At 42.5% G+C, this 27,930-nt stretch overlaps 2 protein-coding genes across 2 annotated transcripts in view; both read left to right on the top strand.

Annotated features, from left to right (window-relative positions):
• The window catches only part of LOC138527421 (arylamine N-acetyltransferase, pineal gland isozyme NAT-10-like), a 35,504-nt gene extending 8,518 nt beyond the window's left edge, over positions 1 to 26,986 (top strand). Inside the window, exon 2 of the mRNA XM_069638538.1 lies at positions 20,308 to 26,986. Within this exon, the coding sequence (XP_069494639.1) occupies positions 20,316 to 21,188 (873 nt within the window). The 5' untranslated portion in view covers positions 20,308 to 20,315 and the 3' untranslated portion in view covers positions 21,189 to 26,986. The remainder of the gene's footprint in view (positions 1 to 20,307) is intronic.
• Positions 1 to 27,930, top strand: part of LOC138521221 (arylamine N-acetyltransferase, pineal gland isozyme NAT-3-like) — a 512,324-nt gene that overhangs the window by 207,010 nt on the left and 277,384 nt on the right. The gene's annotated exons all lie outside the window — the stretch shown is intronic.

The raw sequence follows: 27,930 nt of genomic DNA, 5'->3' as shown, positions 1-27,930 counted from the left end.
CATCTCCTTGAGCTGGAGAAAGTCCATTGTCCCCTTCGCACAGCAGCCCAAAATCTCCTCCCTCCCCTTAATCAGCACATGGGTGTGAGTTCCTGGTGGAGAGATAGGCCTGGCCTTTGTGGGGGGAAGTTGTTATGCTGGTTGGGCTTGGAGTCAGGCTTAAATTCAAATGTAATTTTGTTGCAATTTGTTCTTGGTTTAAAATAAACTTTCTAATTTCCAAACAAACAGCTAGAACACTTATTCCAGCTCTAAAACATGAGATTTAAATAGTGACAATCTAGGTTACTCTCAATGACAGGTCACTTAAATTTCAGACATTAGATTTCAGTTGTACAAGTTTAAATCCTTATGATGCAATCCACTGACTATGCCCAGATTTTGACAGATTTCACAGGCAGGCACAATCTTGCTGTGAATGTTTTGATGACAGATTCCGCTTTTCATGACATTGTATGTTCATAATGATTTCTTGAATGAAGTGACTAGTAACACCAAGCAAGAATATTGGATGTTTTATGGTGTTTTGGACCGGCATTCTGCAATTTCAGCAACCAAGAAAAAGGATTTGAAAACAAGATTCTGGATTCCTTTCAGCAAAACACTGCTTTTCATGCAGTTTCCATTTTTACTTGTTGGGCAGCCCAGTGACATGTTTCAGCTCTCCCCTCTGTTCCACCACTGACAACATGCATGGTAGATTTGGCAGCTATCTTTTTGTGTTGCAAAGCGCGATTTCCATAGGTGTTGGCGCGCATAGGGGTTTTACGGCCATTTTGATAATTCTGGCACCATCAGTACACAGTGATGGCACAGGGCAGAGCATAAGTGGGTTAATACATCCCACAGCGCTCCTCCTCATTTAGTCTGGGAAGCTTAATCTCAGTCAAAGCTTCTTTTATATTCACTGCCTCCTCTCCCACGGATTCATTGTAGAGGTGCCTATAATAATCATAAAAACATTTATTCACTTCTTCTTGGGTCTCCCGCAGAATCCCCTTCACGCCTCTAATTGTCTGCTGTGTGGTCTCACTCTCATACAGCCATGCTAATAATCTGCCAGGCATGTCCCCCTCAGCATGATGTCTCTCAATATATTTCTTGTAACTTAATTTGCCTAACCTTTCCCAGTATTCCCTACACTCCTGCTGTAGGCGGGACATTTCCTAGGGATCTATTTCCTGCTCCCATTATGGTTTCTAGTTTCCTCTCTGTCTTTTGTAGATCCTGTGTAATAACATCTTGCATTCCCTTTGACTTGGCTATGGCCGTCCCTCTAACCACCACTTTAAAGGCTTCCCACCGTGTACCGGCCGAGTTTACACTGTCAGTATTGTTCTCAAAATATTCACTCACCTCAGCGCTCAAGTGTTCTCAGAATCCTGTGTGTTTCAGTGCCTCAACCCTAAGTTGCCATGTCAGAGTTTTGGCTCGTGGGGGGAGAACCTGCCATCTAACAACCAGAGGGGTGTGATCCAACAGGACCCTAGCTTTGTACTCAGCCTGTGTGAACTCACTCAGTATTTCCTCCCACATGAACACATCATCTAACCTTGTGTATAGGTTCTTCGGGGCGGTATAGTGTGAGTATACTCGGTCTTGTGGGTACAGCGTTCTCCATACATCAGCTAACTGAAATGTATGTAACAGTGTGTTCAAAGCTTTGGCCGACGGTGTTGGATAAGCAAACTTGTCTGATCTATCTCTCGTTAGGTCCAAAGTACAATTAAAATCTCCACCCCATATCACTGCCCCATCTCTATATGGACTTATCTTAGGATATACAGATCTAAAGTAAGCTGCAGTGTCCTGGTTCGGGGCATACATATTTATGACACATATTTATTTACTTTCGACCAATCCCCGAATTATTACCATCCTGCCATCTTTATCTAGAAAGGTCTGGAGGATCTTGAATGGGACCGTTGATGCTACCCAAATTAGGACCTCTCTAGCATATGCCGAGTATTTTGAGCCCAGAGTCACCCCGCTCCATTTCCATGCTATCGTGTCTAGTTTCTCCTTGGTCAAATGGGTTTCTTGCAGAAGCGCTATATCTATTTTTTCCATCTCAAATATGTCATAACCCGGTTCCATTAATATAGCTGTTCAAGCCTCTCAAATTACAGGTTGCTATTTTGAGTTCACCCATATTCTCCAGTCTCTTCTCCTCTCGTCTCTCCCCTGACCCCTCCACCCTGATTTCGTGGTGCGTCTCCGTAGGCCAAATTCTCTCTAACTACCCCAGCTCACCTCTCTCACACCTCCCCAACAGTTCCCAACTTTTGCCCAACTCCAATTCTAAATCTCAGGCTTCCCCGCATCTCGCTCCTTTCTCGGCCCGTAGCCGGTACTCGGAGTGCAGCAGGAGGATACTGATCTACCAGTATCCTAACTAAACTAACCTAATGTGGGTTAATAGTGTGATTCCTAGCGCCGCTTATGGCTAAGCAACACCTGTGCCTCCTGCATGTAGCTACAGTGAGAAACGCTTACATTTTTCAGCTGGACAGTCTCTGTCGAATCTTTATGTATTGGCCCCCATGTCACCCAAGAATACATTAATCACAAATTGCAGCTTCACTTATCACTTCCATCTCCCATCTGGTCTTCTTTCTCCCTTGGCATGTTTTGAAAATCCATCCATTTGCTCACATCTTCTGGGGTCTAAAAATAAACAGCACAATCTTTATGCAGGACCTTCAACTTCACGGATACAGCAACATACATTTGAGATTGGCGGCTCGTAGCCTCCTTTTAATGGCCCTGTAGCTCATCCTTTGTTTTTGCACCAAAAAGGTATAATCAGGGCATACTGTAATGGATGCTGATGCCCGCTTAATCGTCCCTCCTTTCAGAAGTGTTCTAGGATTCTCTCCCTGTCTTTGTAATTTAATATCTTGGCAATTATCGGCCCGGGTGGGGCTCCAGGCGGCAGTCTCCTTGTTAGGGCCCTGTGCGCTCTTTCTACAGTGAACCCTTGGGTGAGTGAGCCAGCTCCTATTTCCTGCAAAAGCATGTCTTCTATATAGTTGGTCGGGTTTGGACCTTCCTCGCCTTCTGGGAGCCCAATTATCTGCATGTTATTCTTTCCTGCCCGACCTTCCGCTTTGTTTACTAGATTCCACACCTGTTGTTTCAGCACAGAGACTTCTTGAGAGTTTTCATTGCAACTGCTTGTATTAGTCTTCATCTCCTTCTCTAACACACCAGTGCATTCCGTAGTGCTCTGACATCCTCTCTCAAGAGGTTCACATCGATACTCATTGCGTTGATTTTAAATTCCAGCGTCGACTTCAGCTCTGCTATTGCCTCTAGTATTTGCTGGTCCATTCGCCCTGGTGTTTTGCCCTCATGTGCATCCTGCGTTGTTGTTTTTGCGCCGTCTGTCATCTCCGTAGGTTTAGCGAATGCCTCCATCGACGACTGCTTCCCTTTGCCCTTATTTGCTTTAGATGCCATTGTAGCTCCTTCTAGTTCTTATGCAATCCTTTCTGCTCCAGTTTGCGTGGTGCAGCTACTTGTCTATCACTATACTGTGTCGGGGGAGTGTTTCTGCTCTAAGTATAGCAGCCCATTCAGTATTAACTTTTTTCGGGTTTTGCCTTTTGCCTTCGCTCTGCACTTTTTATTCAGTGTCTCCCTTCAACATCACATGTAGTGGGGAGCTTTTGTTTTGCTTCTTGCTTCACCTATTCCTCTTCACTCCTTTTGTCTGTGTGCGAACAGCTGGTACTTCTAGGTCTGACAGTGGGTACAATGTTTCCCCTCTCTGCCACCTCTACTTGCAGAGCATCTATATGTATAAGTGCCTCGGCAGGTGCCCCCATGTCCATGGCAATGTTCCAGTCTGCTCGGGCAACCAACCTTCACTATTACCCGCACTGCACTTGAGTACCGCCTCTTTTCCGTCTCAGCATTTGCTGTTAGTGTTGGACTGCTCCTGTGGACAACCTTGACGTGCTTGGTGTTGCTTGCAGTTAGCCCTTCATGTCTCAGTTCTAACTGACAAACATATATCCCATCTGCTTCGGGGTTACTGTTCTCAGCCAGCGTTCCAAGGACCGTTCTTGACTGCTACGTCCCTTCTCAAGGTCTGCCACTCGCCGCAGGGGCTTGTACACTTTCCATCACCCCTCAGGGCCCTGTCCCAACTATGCCTCAGCTCACATGATTCGCTGGCTGCTGCAGGTCTCTCCTAGAAGCTAGGCACCCTCTGGGTATTGATCTGGTCCTAGGTGTTGTAGGGGAGGCATTAGCAATGCACAGAACTTTGTTTGGAAGCAAAAACAAGGTCAACGATGGGCTAATCCTGAACAGAACCAATTGTCTAAGGTTATTGCATGTGATACCTCATCTATAATCTGAAGATATTAAATTGGTTGAATTCATACAAGAGAAAATAACGGACAGAGTCGGTGTCCAATTTAAATCACGACAAACCCTAGAGAGAACGATGGAAAATTCTAGCCAACTCCGCTCCCTAGGCTTCCGCTGTACATTGAGTCAGTCTATGAGATGTACATGGTCCCCAACAATGGAACAGGCACAACAAGAACTGGGAAATGAGAAAGGCTGATTAAGAACTCAACACAAGGACCTTACTCTAACAGAGACAGATACATACAAGCCCGTCCAGATACGATCAAGATAGAGTAGAAGCGAATCGCCAAAAGGGAGGGGACAAATTGTGGATCGAAAGCATCAGAAACAACACGAAACGGATGCATGAAAAGCAGACACGAGATTACAAAGAAACTACCCTCATAACTATCACAAACAAATAAGAGCTTGACCTACAGCCTATGCTCATGGAACACTAGAGGCATGTCACATTTGTTTAGAAATGTAAACAATGATCTATCAAAATACGATATAGCGTGTCTCCAAGAGACATGGATACACAAATAGCCAATACACGATAGATACATAACTTACATGAATCCAGCTATATTGAGAGAAAAACGACGGCCTTCTGCAGGGCTATTAACCTTTATAAAAACAGAAGCCAATTTGGAAATTATAGAGTCATATAACCCTAATCCTTGGATGCAACTCTCTGTAACAAAAAGAAATAAACCATCAGAAGGAATGCAAAGAAACAGGAAACCAAAAGGGAATGAAATTTGGGATTATGAATCTTTATTGGAACACAGTACCCATTAATGATGCAGCATTCATCGACATAGTGCTAAGCAACTTAGATGAGGCACAGTCAAGACACAAGTCGCTACAAATTATTCTATGCAGCGATTTGTGCATACACCTGTTTGATCCTAACAGAAGGAAATTCACAGTTGAAAAACTAACATCTAAAGCACAAATATAGACGAAAGAGATGGAAAAAAGAGACATGACATTAATAAATGGAACACTAAGAGATAGTATATACCAGCTAGGCCAACTTGGACAAGAGGCACATCGGTTGCTCATTTAGATTATATATTCACATCAACTGCGCTAACACATAGAATCGCAAAGATGACAATCATCCCGTCAATGCAGAGCGATCATCACAAAATAACAATGAGATGGACGATCAACCAAGAGAATGCAAAGAAACACACAATAGCTGCCCTTGAGCTTAACACTGGTTTTAATAGCTTACGCATAAGCAATGTCCAAATAGAGGGACTGAAGGAAGCATTCTCCACCTCAAGGAAGACCGAGATAGAGAAACTTGACTATAAATGGCTTCTCATACCGTGCAAGTCTAGTAATAGAGATAGACGAAATGAAAGAATGAAATACGCCCATGCATATAACAATCAAATTACGGTAAAGAAAAAACAGCTGAAAAGGAATTTAAAAACGACCACAAAGATGGGTCAAGAAGATGCCATTAAAAAGTCCAAAAGCCTTAAACAACAATATAGGAATTGGATCAAAAACATGCAGGCAACCATAGCGCAGAATGATGTAGAAATTATGCTTTGAGCAATGAAAAACAAACATTCCAGAGAGCTACGAAATTTGATAAATGAAAACTACCAAGAACAGGAGCGCCTGATCTTAGATGTTCCAGTGTCAGAATGACAGACTATTTTTGTGCACTATACAAGAAAAGAAATTAAACACAGAGAGCCATCAGAAAACAAAGACAAATGGCACATCATATGGGACTATGAAGAATTAGTGAAGCACATATCTCAACTGAATAGTTCCAGGGCCCCAGGCCCAGAGGGATTAAGTAATGCCATCATAAAACGGAAGCTAGAAGCCTGGCGAACTTGTGTATACAGATGTTCAACAACATCTCAGAACACAATTATCTCCCGATGACATGGAAATCAGCAATACTGATCCCAATTTTAAAACACAGTGACAGAAAATTGCCTCTGAACTATCGCCCAATAGCTGTCTTAAATCCTTTAGGAGAGGTATTTGCCTTAATACTGCTAAAAAGATTAACAGATGGGCAATAACAAATCAGAGGCGGGATGCACGAAAAACAGGTTTTATTAAGAAAGTAGGAACAAACATAAACCTTATTACTCTTAAACCTGTTAAAATTGGAATCCATAAGGATGAAAACACTGATACATGCAGCATTTATAGATCTGCAAGTAGCTTTTGACAGTGTAAATCGGACTAAGTTATGGGAAAAACGAACACGATTGAAGTGCCCCATAGACATACTAGAGCCGATAAAGGCACTCTATTCAGATACAAAGATTAGAATTAGACTGACTCGAGATGGCATACTATCAACAGAGATCCAAACCTGAAATGGTCTAAAAAAGGTTGCCCCTGGCTGCCACCCTTTTCAACTTGTACACATCTGGTTTACCAGATAACCAAAATATCATAAATGAAAACCCCCCAAATTGAATGCGATACCAATTCCATATATCATGTATGCAGATGATTTGGTCATATTAGACAAAACCCAACTGAGATTGCAATAGAGACTTGAAATACTTGAAAAATATGTTGAGGAAAATGATTTAATGATTGATGCAAAGAAATCCCAAGTGATGACCCTGGCATACCATCCAAACCAAAAGAAGAAACCATTGACAATCTTCCTCAAAGGGAAAAAACTACAATTCGTAAAAGTGATAAAATACCTTGGTGCCTGGCTAAACTAATCGAAGATAGAAAAAACTGGTCTGATCACCTAAAAAACAAAATGCATTCACTAGCCAGCCAAGGCGTATCAATACACAGAAAATATGGAAATTGTTCAATGAAACAGATAATTACATTTTGGAGACAGAAGGTGGTAGCTATCGTTATTTATGGGAGCGAAGCCTCACTTAACTTGCCTCGCCAAACATGGAATCAAGTAGAAGGGATCTTCTGGAGAATGATACTATCGCTCCCACCCTCTTACCCGATGCCACAGATTCGTTTTGAACTGGCTATCCAATCGATAGAGTCCATCATGAACTGGAAATATCCAGATTTATTCAGGAAGACTATATCAGATGAAGAGATACCAGCGATAGACATACTACGAGGCAAACCTAAAGCTTAAAATGAAAAGGTTTTACATTTTTGCAAAGAGACATGTATGCAGATACCAAGTAACGCAGATGCGACCGTTGAGATGCTCGTAAACCGACCGTTGGAGGTAAAAAAGAGAATCCAACATCATGGTTGGATTCAAACTGTACAAGCGAAAGCACAGTACCAGCAAGCGATAAATTGCAAAATTGAAAGCAGAGCACTAAATCAATTACCGCAATATTTCCCAATCTTCCCAGAGAAAACGTTGAGAGATACCTTAATGCGAATGCGACTGAATGTCCTACCCACAAGGGAAGTCCTTGTTAAAGCAAAACAGTTATCTGATAAGGACATATATTGTCGATTTTGTCAACATATAGATCAAGTAGAATCAATATGCCATCTTATGATGGAATGTCAAACCCTCGAAGACAAAAGGAAACTCTTCAGTGACATGCTCCCACAAGAGAGGACGCATTATAGTGTGAAAAAGTGATGGTCACAGATATTAATAGGAAACAATAAAGCCCTTATTTTTAGGGTTTTGCAATTTTGAAACAGCATAACAATTGTGAGCTAAGAAAAGAAAAGACAAAGAATCAAATAGACTGTCAATTTGAGAATTGTTCTAACTATATATGCAAACACAAAATGAAAGTTTTCTTTTGCGTGGTTCAATTTTTTATTTTGATATGGTGAAAAGACCTAATGAAATGGACAGAACCTGTAAAGATTATGCAAAAATTTTTAAGGATGAATAATGAAAACGTTTGTAATTAAACTATATCATTTACACACAAAAAAAGAATTGCGGTATGTTGCGTAGAAATTGCAGCTGTGAACAACCCAGCTGCAGCCAGTTAGCTATTCCAGGCATCCCAGCTCTTCCTTCTCCACTGCAAACTCACCAACGTTGTCGGCCCCTCTGCGTTGTCGGCAACCCCTGCATCCGCTGCCCGTTTTGATTTTCTCCTTCTAGGCCTCCCTGCCCAGTTCCAGAGCATCGCTCTGTTCTCTTTACTGTATCTGCATGGGTCTATTCACCGGGGCCAGGTTGCCGTACTTTCCAAAGTCCCAGCTACCACATTCTTCTGTGCAGTCGCTGCTCCAATTGCGTGTGTACAGGTGGCAGAAGCCAAGTAATTAGTGTTCCGAACTTTCGTTCCGGCCTGCTTTGCCTTATGCAGCTGTCTCCTACATCCAGTGAGCTCGACCGGTGTTGTGCGCTTTCAGTGCCCGCCATGCGCGTGGGAGCCGTCGCACTTTGGTCGGCAGTCAGTTTCACATCACTGGAAGATCGGTCTTCGCTTCTCGTGCTGGCTACAGTGCTTTCCTCCATGGGACACCTCCAATCCTTTGTATAGTACACTGTGATGCAGTTTCATATGTCACGCTGGTGCACCGGCACCCTGCGCATGGGCCTGCACTCGTTTTCTCTGCTCTTGTGGTGTGCTGAGATTATTGGGCACTTTATTTAATCCTTGCGTGTTGGTTCTCGCTGGTCATTTATTGACACAAGCTTTGGTGCAGGGACTAGTGCCCTCGGCCATCTGCGTATGTTTCACACTTAGTGCCTGTCTGTCAGCTGTCTCACGTTCATTGCAAGGGCTCCTGTGCCAGCCTGTTCTTCGGCTTCTCTCTGATACCCTGTTTCCAGGCTGCTGGAGTCTTATCAGCCTACTTCGTGCCACGGCTGCTCTCCATACTTCACTGTGCCCGTCGGCACTCTTCTTTGTTCTCGACCAGCCGCCATCTTGTGTCTTCGCGGATTGTGCTATGTTCCACTATGAAAACATGCTCATGTTGTTCTCTGTTCCTTCATGCATCCACAGCCTCGAAGTATGCATTGCAGCCGACTTTTAGCCTTAGTTTCTTTTCCGGATCATCACAGATCAGCAGGAGCACTGAAGAATCGCGTCCTATCAAGTGACTAAGAGTTTGCGCAAAGAGTACTTGATGAAGAACGTAGGCCTGGCAGTAGGCGTCGGGTGTTGGCGTTGGCGTAGACGATCGGAAATCGACCACGGCTGGCTTTCGGATTTCCGTCTTTGTGGACTTCGGGTGGCGGGAAACCCACTGGCAGATTCTCCTCGTCAGCGACCTCGACTTTTCCCCGGCGGGACAAAGGGTCGACGATGATAGCAAGGGAGACCTTGATTTCAAAGTGTCTTAGGCAATGGAGCGTTGTGGCTCCGGTCAATGAGGTTACAGTCGTCCTCGGAACCTCGGTCGACGGTGATGGTCGTTGACGGCCCAACATCCTGGCGCTTACTTCAATGGTTCCTGGGTAGTCCCTGTCTCCGGTCGGCAGTCTTTCGGGACTGACTTCCATGAAGCCTTGGTGAAGATGAGCTGGTGCACGATGATCCCTCGTACCTCGGTAAGAGGTCTCCTAGCCAGGTCCTCTCTTGGATCAATTTTTGGAGACACAACAGCTTTCAGATTGCGTTGAAGGAAAGCAGCAGCAAAGCCTTCTTCTTCCAGCTGGGCTGCAAGGTTAAGCATCAAGTTTTGACTTTAGCTTCTGAACAATTCTGGTCAATGAGAGGTCCCCAGATATACTGTTCTGACTCTTGTTCACACTGCTGAGCCAGGCTCAGGCAGCCAGTCATTCAGAAGGGCTTTCATGCAGGTGGGCAGCCAATCAGGCTCACAGTGCATGCAGGCCATTCACTTCCATCCAGACACCCATAACAAGAAATGTGGATTGGGACAAGCACCAAGCCTTTCAGCACACCACACTGCATTCATGTCAGTTTCGGGCAGGGCTGTCTCATTCTTTGTGTCACATACATATATACCAGACACCCACAATATGAAGTGCATATTGGTTGCACACTCCATTCACCCAGGTCCCACCCCAAGGGTGTACCCACAACAAACAGTCAGTGGGAAGGCTCCAGCCAGTCTGGCCTGGACTTCCCCACAATACCATATATGGTTCTTCCACCCAACAGCCAGTCAGGGGAAGGGACAGAGTCAGGGCTTCCTGGGACATTGGGAGAACAAGGTAACAGATACTAGAAACCAAGAAGCCACAGGAGCCATCCTGTCTCCTATCAGGAATCCACTGATTGCTATGGCAGGGCCTGGGTATCCCAAAGTTGGAGGATACTCAAAGCACCTGTCAAATTCAGCATGGAGCTGCCACCAGCCCATACCCTGCTCTGTGGGCCACATACAGGTTATGTTATGTTATGTTATGTTATTTCGCATTTATATAGCGCCTTATGTACCACTGGTATGATCTCAAGGCGCTGGTAAGTTGAACGCCCTCGGGAACCGAAGTTCAAGCCAGTAAAGAGAGAGAGAGAGAGAGAGAGAGTCATAAGGTGCGAGTGAGCACCGGATATGTGTGCAGCGGTGTTGCATTCCTGTGATAGCTGCTTCTTAGCGGTAGGTGTGGTGGTTGGGAGATCAAGAATATGTGTTTGTTCTGGCAGGTAGTTATCCAGATCGATTCTGGCTGCGTTAGGCCTGAGGAGAACGCCTAGGCTGGAGGGTGTGTAACCAGCTGTGTTTTAGATAGGATGATGGGGAGTATGAGGCAGGTGATGGTATGAGAACAGCTATACCGAATGGTGTCCTAGTATTGCTGTGTTCTAGTTGAGTGATGGTGTAAAGTAAAGAGTAAGCGTGGAGATGTGATAAGGTGGTTTATATCTTGAGATCGAGCACACTCCAGTAGTTCCATGCACTTCAGCCTTTTCATGCACTCCAACCCGTTCCATGCAGTCCCACCATTCTATGCAGCCTCAACCATTCCATGCAGTCTCAACCATTGTATGCACTCCAACCATTCTATGCACTCCAACCATTCTATGCACTCCAACCATTTTATGCACTCAAACCATTGTATGTACTCAAACCATTCTATGCACTCAAACCATTCTATGCACTCAAACCATTCTATGTACTTCAATTGTTTTATGCACTACAGATCTTTCCATGGTCTTGAAAAATCTTTTTTTAAGTGTCCACTCTGTGCTCTCTGTCTGTTCCGTGCATTCTATCCGTTGTATGTTCTATCCACATACTTCACCCATTCTATCCACATATTACACCCGTTCCATCCACATACTTCGACCGTTCCATCCACCTACTTCAACCGTTCCATTCACATACTTCACCCTTCCATCTATCAATTTCATTTGTTCCATCCATCGACTTCACCCGTTCCCATTCAACATACTTGACCCGTTTCATTCACATACTTGACCCATTCCATCCACATACTTGACCCGTTCCGTCCACATACTTGACCCGTTCCATCCACATATTTGACCCGTTCCATCCACATACTTCACCCTTTCCATCATCCCATTTTCTCAGTTCCTACCACATATTTCACCCATTCCTTCCACATGCTTCACCCGTTCCATCCATCTACATACTTCACATGTTCCATCCACATACTTCATCCAACCCATAAATACACTTCACACGTTCCGTACACCCACTTTCACTTGTTCAATCTACCTATTTCAACCGCTCCTTCCGCATACTTCACCTCTTCTTTCCACCCATTTTCTTCATTCCATCCATACATTTCACCCGTTCCATACATCCACTTTCTCTGTTCCATCTACCTACTTCACCCGTTCCTTCCACATACTTTGCTATTCCATTCACTCACTTCCCCCGATTCTACGCACCCATTTTGCCCGATCCACCCACATACTTCACCCATTCCACGTACTTCACCAGTTCGACATACTTCACCAGTTCGACATGCTTCACCCATTCCACATGCTTCAGCCGTTCCACATGCTTCAGCCGTTCCACATGCTTCAGCCGTTCCACATACATCAGCCGTTCCACACACATCAGCCGTTCCACACGCATCAGCCGTTACACACACTTCACCCGTTCCACACACTTCACAAAAACATACTCTACGGGTACAGGGTTATACCCCCACCCGTGGGTGCCATAACAGTATCCCAAGGGTCTGTTCACCCCAACCAAAAAGAGGAAGAGCTGCACTGCCAGGAGTCCCACATGGATTCCTGTGCAGAATACAACACAGAACACAAATGAAAAAGGAGTACAGGACAAGGACATGGAGGCCCTGTCCCTCCAATGCATTTCCTGCATCACACCCGCTTACGCTTAGAAAAAGAAACAGGACTTTCAGTCTGGGGGATAATCACTGAAGAACCCACACAGTATTACAATTAAGCAAAGCGTTTCAAGACGCAGTCAAATAAATAGAACAGTTATAAAATTGGTGAGTAACAATTTAAAATGACATCAAGCGTATCAAAATGCAACACTGAGCAGCTTTAAAGTGGCTGCCTAACCGCAACCTCACCTCTCAGGACAGCAGGTGTTCTCTCCGGCACCTAAATGCCGGCGAGGATAATGAGTAAGGTGAGGCCCCACCTACTCTTAGAAAAAGAAAGAGGACTTGCGGGGAGGGGGATCATCAGTGAAGAACCGACGCACTATTACAATTAAGCAGAGTTTCAAGACGCAGTAAAAAAAATACAATAGTTATAAAATTGGTGAGTATCAATTTAAAATGACATCAAGCGTATCAAAATGCATCATTGAGTGGCTTTAAAGTGGCTGCCTAACCGCAACCTTATCTCTCAGGTCTAGGAAGTTGGCTGCTGATGCTCACAAGCATCCTTCAGATCGATCTACTCACCTTTCCTTTTTGCGTGAGGACCCCTAGCTTAGCCACCAGCATCTATGTCATCACTGTTGCCTGCCTCTAATGCAAATTCCCCTGTGAGTGTTACCTCTTTTCAGGACATTTTGCCAGCACCAGACCCTCAGGAGTGTCCCTCTCCTCCTGCACTGCAGAACACCTATGTTCCACATGACTTCCTTGCAGGTGAGTGGCCTACCAAAGACATAACATGAGACTGCTTATATGTGCTGGCAGCACCTCCTGCCCCAATCGAGCAAAATGTGCCAACATCAGCTGCCCCCATCCTGCAGATTTCAGGGGCCTGGCAGATGACACAAAGACCGTTCCTACTGCTTGGAGGCGCTCGTGAGGACTGTTGGGGAGAATTCTAATGTCTGTGCTAATTCCCTTCTACCTTAGATACCCCCAGCTCTTTTGCTGGACTTTAGGACTTTTTAATTTTAACCTTGGAGTGAGTGAGCCCTTTTTCTCACTCTCCCGTGTATTTTGATCTGATTTGTATTATGTGTTTCCTTTATTTTTGGAGACTGACAAACTCCATAGGCATCTACTTTTTATATGGTGACATACAGCACATTCAGTGCAGTGTCACAGAGAAAACCTTTAGATTTCTCATAAGGTTTAAATACCTTTTTCTTGGGTGAACTACAGTTCCCAAGAATAGTAAAGTGAAATTGATTTTACTTACTTGTTCTCTTTGTAGGTCCAGCACACACCATCTTATGTGGAGTGATGGGGGGTTACTTAATAGCCCCTTTTCCTACCTACTCATGTAACATTTTCTATGTTACCCTCACAAATTTAATTGGCTGGTGGCAGCGGTTTCATTTTCCTACCATTGTGCTTTTCTACCGCAAGCTGAATCCTCTGCTGCAGTATAGCACCCATGGGTGACCATTTTGTCAAAATGGCCACGGTCTTCTTTTTTCGCCATTTTCTGTTTGTGAGGTCGTTCTTGGGTTTTACTCTGTGTGCCAAACCAGGATTGAGCCCTTTGTTCATTTTGCCTTTGGCAGACTTCAGTACTGAAACCCGCCTCTGACTCCAGTGTGTCTGGAAAGGCAGAAAGCGAGGGAAGTGCCCGAAACTCCCCTGTCCTTTGTTTCTAGGGAATCCTGAATGCACCCAGTGCTGATTGGCTGGCTGGCTGTCCTTGTAGGACAGCCACCCTCCTGTTTGAGTGACAGGCTGTGTATGAATGGGAGAAACCTGCTTAAACTGCAAGGGTTTTGGGACTAGAGGCAGAGTCGACCACTGGGAAGAACAACACGACGAAGATACCGGGAACGAAGCTTGCTGCATCCTCCTGGACTGTTGAACTGCCTGCTGAAGCCCTGCTGCTGTGCTGAAACTCCTTTTTCTGGTCGACAAGAGAAGCTCCGGAAGGGACGACTTCTTCCCTTGGATTAGTGGGACGAACTAACCCCAAGGCGAACTTTGCTGCAAGACCTTCCCCGACTGGCTATACTTGTTTGCTGCTGCAGGAACCGAGTGCCAGGGGTAGAGAAATCCATAGTCGAGTGCAAAGTCTGTAAGCCAGCCAAAAGCTCCCGGAGTCTCCTCATGACCCTCCGGAAGCAGGACAACCAGAGCTCGAGTCACCTCACCAGAGTGTAGGACTCAAGGAGTGAAGGAAGCCCAACCGGTGTCCAAGAACTGCGGTGGTGCTGTTTACCGAGTGCTGAAACCGCAAAGTACCGTTGATCCGAAAATAGCCCGTAGCTACCTCCGACCATCGAATTGCTGCCACAGATGTCCCCAGATGTCCTCCCTCTTGTCCCCACGACTGAGGCCCAGGAACACAGGGTCTGCAATCACTGCAACCAGACAGAATCCAGCTGTACCCTCTTCTTCTAACCAAAGGTACTGTTCTGACTTTGGGATACTTACCACAGGGTCTGTAGCTTGTTCTTCTCAGTTGGGACATGCAGTAGCTGCTTTTCTAGAGTTGATCTCAGCTCTACCTTTCACAAGTGTAAGAGTTTGTGACCCTACAGTGGTATTTCTTCAACAAACTCTCTAACTTTGTGCAATACTTTTTTCCTATCTAATAAGTGCCTCAGCGCCATAGTCTTTGATCCAATTGACTTTGGCTGTCCTGGCTCCCTGCAGACTCTTCTATTCCATTTGACATTGATTCTTAGTGTCCCTCATAGGTCATACATTGTTTATAAACTAATATTGCTGGGAAATGTTTTTATCTAGACTTCATTGGAAGATTTAAAGTGCTCAAATACTCTGAGAACCTGTTTAACCTTTTTCCTTCCTTTAACCTTTCCTTTCCACAAACCTCAGAATGTACAAAGTGTACTAGTGATATATAAATGCCATTACTGTCCTAGATAGTGATGTCACCTCAGGGTGTAGGAAGTGTGTAAGAAGCATCTCTAAAGAGTATCTACTAACTTTGTGTGAATTCTGAACAATAATTTTTTTGAAGTGTATTTGATTTCTGCATATGTTGCCCTTTTTAAAGAATGCTTATTTAAAAACTATTGTTAAATAAATAATTATTTTAACTACAAACCTTGAGTATAAGTGTTACTTGGCTACTTGTATTGGTGGATTTTTTTGCTACAGCTCACATTTATCGCTCTTGAGATAAGTCTGGCTGCTCAGTCACACTACCAACTTGTGTAGTATAGACCTATGCCAATAGGTGGGTTACCTAATACCAAGAGGACAAGGGTGGTGTAGTCTCCCACAGGGTTATCATATCAATTCTTCCCTAACAAGGACCTCTACCATCAGCTGCTGAGCTTCAAGCAGACTGCCTGGGAAGCCATCAACTTTGGAATACAGGAAGTGGCAGTGGAGGTTAGGAATCAGGGGAGAAATAGGCTGCAACAGTAAGGGAGACAGGTCAGGTGGCAGCTCAAAAGTCTAGGGAGGCAGCAGGGGCAGTGGGAGAGGCAGACTAGGGTCCAAGGAAGGAAGCAAGGAGTGTCATGCTGCGGCCCTGGAGTGTTTGGAATAGATGGAACACCAGTACAAGACCTTACCTGCAATACGGAAATGTGCATCCCCAACCACACACTCCGATTTCGGTCTAGTCTTCACTCAAGATGGCTACCACAAGATGGCCACCATAACAATAACAATGCACTGCATCATCAGCATGGCACGTTGTATCCGTCTCTTGGTGCCCACTGTAGCGTCTACAGTGTTCCCGACTGCAGAAACTATCTCCTGATTCCTCTCATTCCAATTTCCCGTAACTTGTCTGTCATCTCTTCCTAGCCCTTTTCAGTATTCACTCTGCTTACTCTTCCTTCCGCCGATCCTGCGCTGCCTGTTTTCTGCATTCTCCGTGCGGGTAAGTCTAAGCCTTTTACGCGGTTTTGGCCGCTTAGCTTGTTTCCTTCCTGTTTTCGAGGCACATCTGTTTTGGAAAGCCTTTCTGACTCTCTGGCCCTTTCCGTGCCATTGCACAACCCTCCCACGTCTTGGGATTTCACTCTTGTGGCGCTTTCGACTTTACTGACCATTTTCTACCGCTCTTGCTTTTTTCCACCTTTTTCAGTTCCAGAGCTCACCCTCACATCAAGGGCTTCTGCTTGTCTACTTTCTGTGAGGTGGCTGCTTTACATCTGCACTCCTATTCTGGCTTGTTCTTGTACACTGTAGCCAACCCTGGAACTTGTACACCTTGTTACCCAAGGAAAGGGTGACTTCATGTTTGAGAAATCCCTTTGAAAGACTTACTCCAAGGACCTTGTTCTACGAATCACTACCAGTGTTTTTTGGTGCCATCTGCTTTTTCCCTGGTTTGGGGCTGGCTCGCTGGGGTTCCCTTTGGCATGGGTTTCGTTCCCAGTCAAGGTGGCCTCCGGGGGAGCCAAACTTTATTGACACGAGAAGAAAGAAAAGAAGACAAAGGACAAGAAGGTCAAGGTAATCAAAAGACCAGGCGAAAGGAATCTTCGGAGGACCAGAATAGCTCTACTGAGGATCCAAGACAGGACAAGGAGTCTGAGGGATAGTATTGCAGGGGTGAGTGCTGAAATGCATGAGGACATACCCCTCCACCCTAAGACGTTGTTCCTTATAAAGGTTTCTCTAATCTTCATCTGCTTGGTAGAGCACAATGCAAAAAGATCAACAGCTTCACACTGACTGAGAGAACGATAGATGTTTTCCAGTCCAGAAGCATGAGCTTCCACACATCACAAGATTCTAGGTTCAAGTAAAACCCAGTAATTCCTGGTGTTTCTAAGCACTGTTTTCAATTCACCCACAAATACACAACATGTACTTCAGCAAGTGACTTGAGTCTAATGTATTCATTCATAACATGATCTAGGGTGTACTGTTAGTTTCTAGGCTGTTGTGGTTATATGTGAATACATTGGTAATCAGCCACAAGGTTTCCTTTTTTTGACCATGGATGAATTCACTATCCCCTTAAATGGCACTTGATAGTAGCTTCAAAAAGGGGTGGGGGTTACTGGAAAACCAGGGCTATAGGTCAGCCACACCAGTGTGACCAAGGACAGTGTAACCTCCCCAGGAACCACTGAGTAGGATACCATAGCAGAGAGAAGAGGCATCGGATTGGAGGCCTCTATGAGATTGCTGCCTCTGGCAGCCATGACGTGGGCTGAGAGCAAAATGGGGAGAAGACTGCAGCTTCCTGGGTATGCGCAGAGTATCATCAAGAGTCTGCCCACTCACCCCAGTCTCTTCATAGCCTGGGGACTGCATGCACCACAAGAAGCTGAGATCACTTGACACATCGGGTGCCTGCCCCACAGTGCCTTGTACATGATAAAGGGAAAAAGCCATGTGGAGATAGGACAGTGTAGCCTTATTGCCCAGCTGTAACCAGAGTGTAGCAGGTCCCACAGCACACAGGCAGTGCCATGGATGAAGTACTGTAAGCGCCACTTCAGTGTGAGAGAAAAAAGGAATGAGATTAATGCAGGCTCCCTAATGCAGCAGGGAACTCTCAGAATGTTCCATGTTGCAGAAGGAAGCTCTCAAAGTGCTCCCCACAGGGTAAATGAGTACCTGGAAATGCAAATGTCAAACAACAATTTGAGCCTGCCCTGAGCTTCAGTATTACACTCTGAGGAGGTGTCACCTAAAATGGCTGTGCGGTTTAGAGGAATAACCTGCATAAAGTGATTAAAGTTACATTGAGGTCAGTCAATGAGTGTCTCAATGGTGCTAACCTACACAGGAACAAATCTGGGAGACGGTTCCAGAAAAACCCAATGGCAGAGTATGGCAGGTGAGTTAAGCATGCCTACTCATATAGACTGAATTGACACCCACAAACCAAGACAAGGTTCCACATGAAAACCAGGAACACGCAAATAAATGAAAAGGAATCATACTAATGGAGTAGCACCTCCTGGGGATTCATTGAAGTTGGCACACATGTTCCTGGACTTGTGGTTCCAAAGGATATTTTCTGGGAGAGAATTGCCCTGGCAGTCTGCAGCCTTGCTTGGGCTATTTAGTTATCTTTGTTGTTTGTAGATGTCCACTAGTGGAGCAAAGCTCAGGCCAGCGTTGTGCTTTCATCATGTCTGCCCCCAGGATTCTTCCATGAGATAGAAGTAATGGGTATAGGATGAAACATATAACTACTGGTGAGTATCCCCATATTGGTTTGCTCCAGATTCTTGGATTACATAAATTAGATTGAGTAACGGGGTTGCAATGAAATAATATGGCACCTTACAGTCTGTGTGTAATAGAAAAGTGAAATAAAGCCTCCTGCCTAGAGACTAGAAGAGAGTTACTTGTGGTGTGTTTATTTCACAGGTGCTAGCTTAATTTTATAATGTACATGTGAATCTATGTTTGTAGGGATTAATCTCTTTATCCTCTACAGATACACCCATGAGAAGGTGCTTGGTGTCCTGGAATCGTTGGTTGTGTTTCTTGAGGGACTTGTGAACACCTCACTGGGGACACAGTAGCCATCTCCTTTGCCCACCTGGTCCTGCAGATTTTCCTAATGTGCATTCCCATTGGAGCTGGACTGGTGTGATTGAATAAGGATGCCCATACTGGTGGCCCTGCCAGCCACCATGTCAAGTAACACCTGGGCTACACTTCCTTATTAAAAAAGAAATCTATCTGCACCATTAAACTCAGTGCCCTGGTTTGAGCATAAATTGGCTAGTTTATTTAGCAAAGAAACAAACGTCTGATATTGAGTTGAAAGGGTAATTGCTTCTCTGTGTTGATATGGGAGAACTATGTTGGCTCTTAGTTTGCTTTATCATTTGTACATCTTCTGGCATTGCCATTTTACGTTTGAAACACCTTGCTAACCTTTAAAGCCTTTTGAAAAAGATGGATTTTATTGTTTAAAATGTATTAAAATATTAAAGGTATTTCAGAAAAAAACATCATTTCTAAAGGCAGGTTAAACAGCTGCTTTTAACGTTTGCAAACAAGTATTATTTTAATTTTAATTCCTAGTTCATATTCATGATGGTAATCTAATGTTTGGATTGGTTAGTAAAGGGTGACAAATAACCTTTACAGCTTTTTACTGACCAATCACTTCTTTTGAAGTAAAGTTATGTATAACATTAATCAAATCTAATCTTTTTTAAAATATTCCAAAAACCTTTATATCTTGTAAAAAGTAATAAATATATTTTAGAATGTTTACCAACTTTTATTGAGGCAGTCAATGGATTTTTACATTGCAACTCACCAAGGTGAAGAAAATATAAATTTAGCTCCCCTGGATTCTAAACCAGTACCTTTTCAACTTTTTTAAGTCTGGCAGTAAAATCTTTCACACCCTTGCCTAGAATAAGAACTTGGTTTGAAAGACTAATGCATGTGTTTTAGGGGAAGGGGTGTTTTTTTTGTCACTAGCAATCAGTGCGGTCAATAGCATCTTGAATATTTTTATGAAAGATCAGGCTCCTTTTATACACAACTTTATATCTCACAAAATCATGTTTAAGCATCTTGTTTACAGTGCTACAAATGTGTTTATCTAATCATGTAGATTTTGTCTATGTTGTTTATGAAAGTAAACTGTTAATCGTGATAACTAATAACAACAGAATATTAACTGAAATGCACAAAGTTATATTCTTGTGGCTGAATGTTCCATTTGCACCTTGAATGCCGCGCCTTGAAACACTTGTGTATGGGTGCGCTATAAATAAAATATCATATCATATCATTTAATGCAACTGTTTATTCCATGTCTCCCACAGGAACAAGAATGAATTTGGAAGAATATTTCTCCAGAATCCATTTCAAAGGCTCCTCTGAAACATGTGACTATCCAACTTTAAAGGACATCCTTCAGAAACATATCAGGGCAGTTCCATTTGAAAGCCTCAGCATCCAGTGTGGGGAAGCCATTGAGCTTGGCATAGAAGCAATATACAACAAAATTGTGCGGAAAAGGCGTGGAGGATGCTGTTATGAACAAAATCATCTCTTGTTTTGGGTACTTAAGGCAATGAAATATGAGGTCACAATGCTTGGAGCCAATGTTTACCTTCCATTGCAAGAAATCTACAGTCCCAACATGAGTCACGTTATGTTGAAAGTGGTTGTTGATGGACAACCATACATCGTTGATGCTGGCTTTGCTGCCTCTTACCAAATGTGGGAACCTGTGGAGATAATATCAGGAAAGGACCAGCCTCAGGTTCCTGGCATCTTTCGCTTGACAGAAGTCAATGGAGTGTGGTATTTTGGCCAAGTCAGACGGAAGCAGTATGTTCCCAATCAAAGTTTCATTAATACCGATCTTTTGGATATAGCCCAATACAGAAAGCTTTACTCTTTCACCCTCGTAGATAGAACAATTGAGGATTTCTATCCCATGTTTATTTATCTCCAGACTTCAGAGGATTCGTTATTTAAAAAGAAATCCATCTGCACCCTTCAACTCAATGATGGTGTTAGAGCATTAGTTGGCTGGACTTTAGCAGAAACAAAATACAACTACAAAGATAATATGGACCTGGTGGAATTCACAAATGTTAAGAATGAAGAAGTCCCCAAGGTTCTAAGAGATAAATTTAATTTGGTCCTAGAAAAAGGATTTGTACCAGTGAACACCAGTGCTTTTTATACACTTTAGACCACCACACAGAAAGCAACCTAAAACAAGGCTTTCATTATGATCCACATTTTGTTTAACATCTTTTTGTTTAGTAGGGAAAATGATTGAACACTATCTATCTTTCTAACTATCTGCCTTAATATCTTCAATATATACATAGTCAAATCAAATTTTGATATATTGCAGATTCCTGACATATAATCATGTGCAAATCCAAAAAATGCTTCTACTTCATTACACAAATATTAGCTATTAAACAAATGTATAACAAGCCATAAAAACATCCTATTACTACCTTCAATGTGTATATTTTTCACAATGGAGTTTATACTATATTCAATTCAGCAATCCCCATTTAGTTCAAATAAACTGCAGGAGTGCTAGAACATCAGCTACATATCTTTTTCTTAATTTCAGGGATTCTGGTACAGCAGCTTTGAAGCATCCTGCAAGCAGCTGAATATTGCAAAAGCTGTGAATAAAAGTAGGCCACCTCATCCCCATGTCTGGTTACACACAATCTATAGACACGGAATGCCCGTCCCTGGCTCAATGGGTCGCTGATATGGATGTATGTGCAGTAACTGAACACAGAGTATATACAGCACGTGGTTGTCCAGCGAAAGCTGATAAGATATGGGGGAAGTGGGAGGAAGGGGGAGACTGAGGAACCTCTAGATGCAATGTGAAGACCAGGCAGGTGATGTTATGATCTAATGTTACTGTGTACATGACCGATGTATATGTCTAACCACAGCCAGGACATGAGTTGGTAGAAGAGAGGTGACTGTAAGTTGTAGGGCTTGTTTTGGAACATTTAAAAAATGTTTTAAAAGAAAACGTGCATGAGCTGCATAGCCAACACATACACTGCACCCTCCAACGCTGTTTGTCCAAAGACCTGGTGACTGCAGCCAAAGGGCATAAGTGCAATGAAGACAGACATAAACAAATCCCAGAGGTCTGAGGGTTTACCTAAGACCAACACTTTGTAGTGAAAATAAGATCTTTGTACAAAAATGGGATCAGATCTTGAATAAGTGTTCTTTAGATCTTATACTACTAACTATTGAGAAATTGTCGAAATCCCTTGTTACCATTGATTCTGAAATTAAAACTCTCCAAGATCAAATATCTAAATTTAAATCGGCAAAAGATCTTTCCAAGATATTAGAGGATATCAACCTGAAATTGGCAAACTATAAGACTGAAATTGAACAGAGGAAATTAAGAAAATTTAAAAGAGATACCTTTCACTAACTCAATGATATAGTATACAATTGGCAAGAATATTACCAACAGCGAAATTTTAATTGTAATATCCAACAAAACTCTAACTCCGCAAACTCAGGCAACAGTAGCGACAGCAGTGTTGGTGAACCCATCCAGAGACCTTCATCAGACCGTACTAGTGAACATGAACAAATAGAAGACACCAATAGATCAGGGGTGTCCACATCTCCAATTAATAAAGACGCTGAACCTAACACATCAACAAGGACTTTTTTAGCTATAAGAGAAACACCCGGAGAGGGAAGAAAGCCACAAACACAAAAGAGAAACAAATAAAGGACAACAATCTAGTAGTGAATATTTCCAGCAAGATCCTTTCAGCAGAACAACTTAACATTTTGAAGAAAGGATTATCGTTTGTTCCAATGTGCAATACTTCATTATTTCAAGAAAAAATCTGTTTACACAGATTGATGTGAAAATCAAGACTCAAAATTTTCTTTGATTCGCAACCTGAAATGGAATCTAGACCACCATAAAGTGACTTGCTGGAAATATGTCCTAAGAGCACATTTGACCCACATGTACATAATTCAATTCTGAATCTATTTGAGAAGAGTGTCCTACAAGATTTAAGCAGAATTGACTCTAGAAGAAAAACACCCATTAATATCAAAAATCACCAACTAGATCTAATAGATGAACTGGCAAAAAGTGAAGACATTACCATTAAACCAGCCGACAAAGGTGGAACAATTTTTATCATGGATACATCCTTCTATGTCAAAAGATGCGTTGAACTCCTCAACGACACAGACACCTATGCCATACTACCAGAAATCAGAGAACTGATTAACAATACTCTGTTACAAGCTAAAGAGAACGAATGGATTAATGATAAAACACATCAATATCTCACTAATTCCCATCTGATTACACCAGTCTTCTATGGGCTCCCTAAAATTCACAAAGATAAACAAAATCCACCCCTTAGACCGATTGTTGCTGGGACAGAGAGTGTCTTCGACCCACTGGCAGTCTATATTGACAGATTATTACAGCCACTTATACAGGCATCATCCACATACCAAAAGGACACAACAGACTTTCTTAATGGACTTTAAGATTTCTCAGCTATCAGTGAAGACTGCATACTATTCAGCCTTGATGTATGTAGTTTATATACCTCAATACCCCATAGTGAAGGTATAGATTCTGTTGAATGGTTGCTAATTAATAATTCAGGTGTGAAAGGTAATCCTCAATTCATTCTGGAGCTACTCATTTTAATACTTTACAATAGCTATTTTAGACATCAGGGCAAATACTTTTTACAAACATCGGGTACCTCGATGGGATCATCGATGGCGCCCGTGTGCGCTAATACTTTTATGTTTCAGTTCGAGAGTCAGCATGTACTGGAACACCCCACATGGGGAGCATACATTTTAACCTGGAAGAGGTTTATTGATGACATTTTTTGCATTTGGTGTGGCACACGAGATGACCTAGATCAGTTTTTTGAATGCCTTAATTCAGTGCACCCCAGGATCAATTTTACTATTGAGATTGGTAACCCTTATCTACATTTTCTTGACATTAACTTGAGCATTGTGAACAATAAGATTGCTACATCTATATACCATAAACCAACTGATGTTAATAATTTGCTTCACTATTCCAGCTTCCATCCAAGGGCGATGCTCCAAAGTCTACCGTATAGTCAAATTCTACGCTTGAAAAGAATAATTTCTGACCCAGAAATTCTAGATAAGGAATGCACCAATCTTGTTGGTAAATTTCAGAACAGAGGCTACCCACCGGAAACTTTGGAAATTGCCAAAGAGAGAGCTTCAGAGATATCTTGTACGGATTTATTGAAACCTAAATCTGATGTTAAAGATACCCCACTTCTATAAATATAAAAATTCTCAAGACAGAGTTTTCAGATCACAAAAAGTATAAAGAAACATTGGAATATACTACACAATGATCAAACTCTATTGGAATTGTTCCCCCCAACCCCAATGATGTATTTTAAAAGGGGTAAAAATATAAGAGACAAGCTGGTGAAAGCTGAAAGAGTACCAAAAGAGAAACAACTTTTCCTAGCCACCAAAAAACTAGGCACCTTCCCTTGTTTAGGGTGTATACACTGTAATAACACAATCAAAGGTAATGTAGTGACTCACCCCAGGAATGGTCAAAAAATCAAATTAAGAGACTACTCCACGTGTCTGACATCAGGTGTCATATATATGTTGAAGTGCCCTTGTGGCAAAGTGTATGTAGGACAGACCAAAAGACCTGTCAAATCAAGACTGTCTGAACACAAGTCGAACATAAGATGTAATAACCAATACTTACCGGTAGCCCGCCACTTCAATATGCAGAAACATTCAATTGCCCAACTAAAATACCAGGTGCTAGAAGTTGTCAAGCGACCTACAAGAGGAGGTGACTACCAGTCACTCTTACTACAAAGAGAGCCGTATTGGATTGACAAGTTAAGCTCTTTACAGCCCTGGGGTTTAAATGAAGATTTCACATTGAACTGTTTTTTGTGATTTGAATTTGTCAATAAGGAATGCTTGATCTTCAAAAACATAAACCTGAAAGTTACATTACTATTCTAGTGTCTGACTGTGATCTAAGGCACTACTTTGTTGATACTAATAGTTGGTTGCCATAAAAATCATTGCCTGCAAATTCAATGTAAAAATTGTTCTTATTCTTTACTCTTATGTATGTCACTTTTTTTTAAATTATCACATTCAATTTTGACAATTTGTAAATTAAATGCGTTTATCCAACTGAGATTGTCACATTGTACTGTGTCTTCCATGTGAAAAAGAGAGATCTAGGGTTAGTCTCCCTCTTCGTGTATAATGTGAATTTATATCCTCCACTTATTATAGACTGAGAGGTTACACGCGGTCATTCAGTAACCTTACTCTGATGATTTGATAATTATATTTATTTTTCCCTCTTAGATCAGAGCGTTCTGTCCAATTTATGACCCCTTTTTTTCATTACTTATTTCAATTCTATTTCACACGGTAAACCAAAAAAAAATGTTTTAGCTTTCCTCTGCCCGTTCTACTATATGCGGACTAGGATATGTAATGCCCGATTTATATTTTACACTAGGTATCTGCACCGCATGAATTTTTCGATTCAATCAATCTTATTCCACACTTTTGCGCTTTTCGATTCAAATGACTCTCAGTTATTGTATATCTAGAGGTTCATACTCACAACACATAACCTCGTTTCAAGATGGCGATCTTTTTGGCCTGATTGCTTATTAGTCCCTCTTCTTTATCTATAACTCTAGTCCTCTATTTATCTCCATGGTCACATGCTGTTTCCATGGTTCATGAACAACAAACCGCTCGGCTGGACAGACCCTGTTCAGGATTGTCCCCCCACACTCCAGGTAAGCGCGAATGCATTAGCATTTGTCTATCTAGGGACCAGGGATAAAGTTCCTTAGTCTCATCATTCTTTTTTCCTTACACTTTCTTTAGTTGATACTCTACCTAATCCATTACTACCAGATTCTTCAGCTGTTGACCGGCTGCACTATCTTGACATCAGCTTCACATCAGCTTCAAGAATTGTGCCATGTGCACATCCTTATCGTGGTAATTATTAACATTCCAGTTTGCCTTTATTAAACGGCACGTTACGTTTTCACTACTCCATACCAGATTGCTGAGTATTTTATACTAATCAGGACACCATTCCTGTTCAGCTTGTTTATTTGCGTGACAGAACTCCCACATTCTGAAGCACTGCTGCAACGACAGCGGGATATTTGAGGTCCACACTTTACGTGGGTTCCTCTTTTTACTATTTACCGTCATCCACATTTTGGTTAGGTATGTTATTCGATTTTGTTCATACTAATGTCCGTTTCTTTTGAACATTGAACTTGGCACTGATCAGGCTCTGTTATTTACAGATTTCTAGTATCCTTTTGGGAATTGGCCGTGTCTCTAGGAACTAAACGTTATACGAAGACAGTCTGTCTACTTATATTTCCTGCACCGTCGGATTCTTTGTTTCCGGCACTTTCCACTCACAAAGGTAACGACTTTCGCATTACTTCCCCACTAGATCGATTGAGCTTAGGAACTACTAACTTTTTTCCATATATATTCACTTTAGCTTATGTTTCACCATCCACTTGACAAGTCCCATTAGAGGGATCATTCCACTGAATTATAATATGATGTACGTTTTACTGTCTGTTTTACAGGAAGGGGTGTATTAATTGACCTACAGTTTCTCTCTCAAACATGGACCACATAATTCACCTTATAATGTTGCATGTATTACAACTCATATTATGACATGTTACAACAAATGTCACTAAATTTTCTAAATTGTAAAATTCAATGTTATGAATTGTGTCTACAATATTTTCTTTACTGAATTTGGGTTTTTCCTTTTACGTTAAGAGTCCAAGTTTGGCCTTTTGAAGAAGAGTAGAACTTCTTCGAAACACGTAATTTGGACTCAATTTTTTCTCAATTTGAGCTTCATCTATTGATTCCATTTTGTTTCTATGCACTGTAAATAATCTGTCGCTGAACTATAATTCTTGTTGAAAATAATATAGCTTGGCTATAAATATATATTTTTTATCTCACACTTCTGTGTCCGACCATATTTGTTAGAAACAAAAATATGTACAATGCGTATAATTCAATTTGAACAACTGTATTGGATTAATCCAAACATTTGAAAGTGTGCAGGGGACGGGAGGGTTCCCAAGTTGAATCCTCTTTCTTTTTACCAGACATAAACAAATCAACAACATTACACAGGTCATGGCCATGTGTGTGCGAAAGTAAACTAGGGCACAGAAAATCCAGGCTCCTCTGAGCACGAGGACTCCAACTGGTTCAAAAGAGACAAAATAGTCTGAAGAAAAATACAGAGGCACTGCATCCCACATGTCCCAGCATAATATGAGTGAAGGCCAGTCCTAGGACACAATCACTGTGATGTTCCATCCTGCACCTGCCATGGGGTTGTACCTAGATATGCGGGTAGCCTGGCAATGCAACTAGAAGATGCAGGTTAACACATGTGGTCCACTTAGGGTAGTTACACCTACAATGTTTAGCCCACCCATGACACTCAGAGATATATTTTGGTAAACCTCCATTGCACTTATACCTGCTTAAGTTAGCCATTATAAAGCACAGTGGTTCCAAGTAGGTATCCTTGATATTGCGCTTATTAGACTGCTTTGGATAACGTTTGTCGAACGTGAAAGTTAAGTAGTAAGACTATAAAGGTAACCTGTCTATAGCGCTCAGAGAATCCCATTAGCCTAGTTTCGGATGTAGCCTGTCTGTCCCACCTAGAAGATGTTCTAGGACAAACAGTCTTTTGCACTTGGTAGACTTAAGGGTAGCCTGCCCATAGAGCCTAGAAAAGTCTACGAAAGTAGCTGGCTTTTTCTTCCCTACAGGAGATGGGATGACACAGCAGCTTCAGAGATAAGCTCCAT

Source organism: Ambystoma mexicanum, chromosome 1q (genome assembly GCF_040938575.1).
Source record: "Ambystoma mexicanum isolate Mex_15411 chromosome 1q, UKY_AmexF1_1, whole genome shotgun sequence".
In the NCBI taxonomy this organism is placed as follows: Eukaryota; Metazoa; Chordata; class Amphibia; order Caudata; family Ambystomatidae; genus Ambystoma; species Ambystoma mexicanum.
Note: the sequence above shows the minus strand (reverse complement) of the source record. Positions and strands in the feature narration are given on the sequence as shown.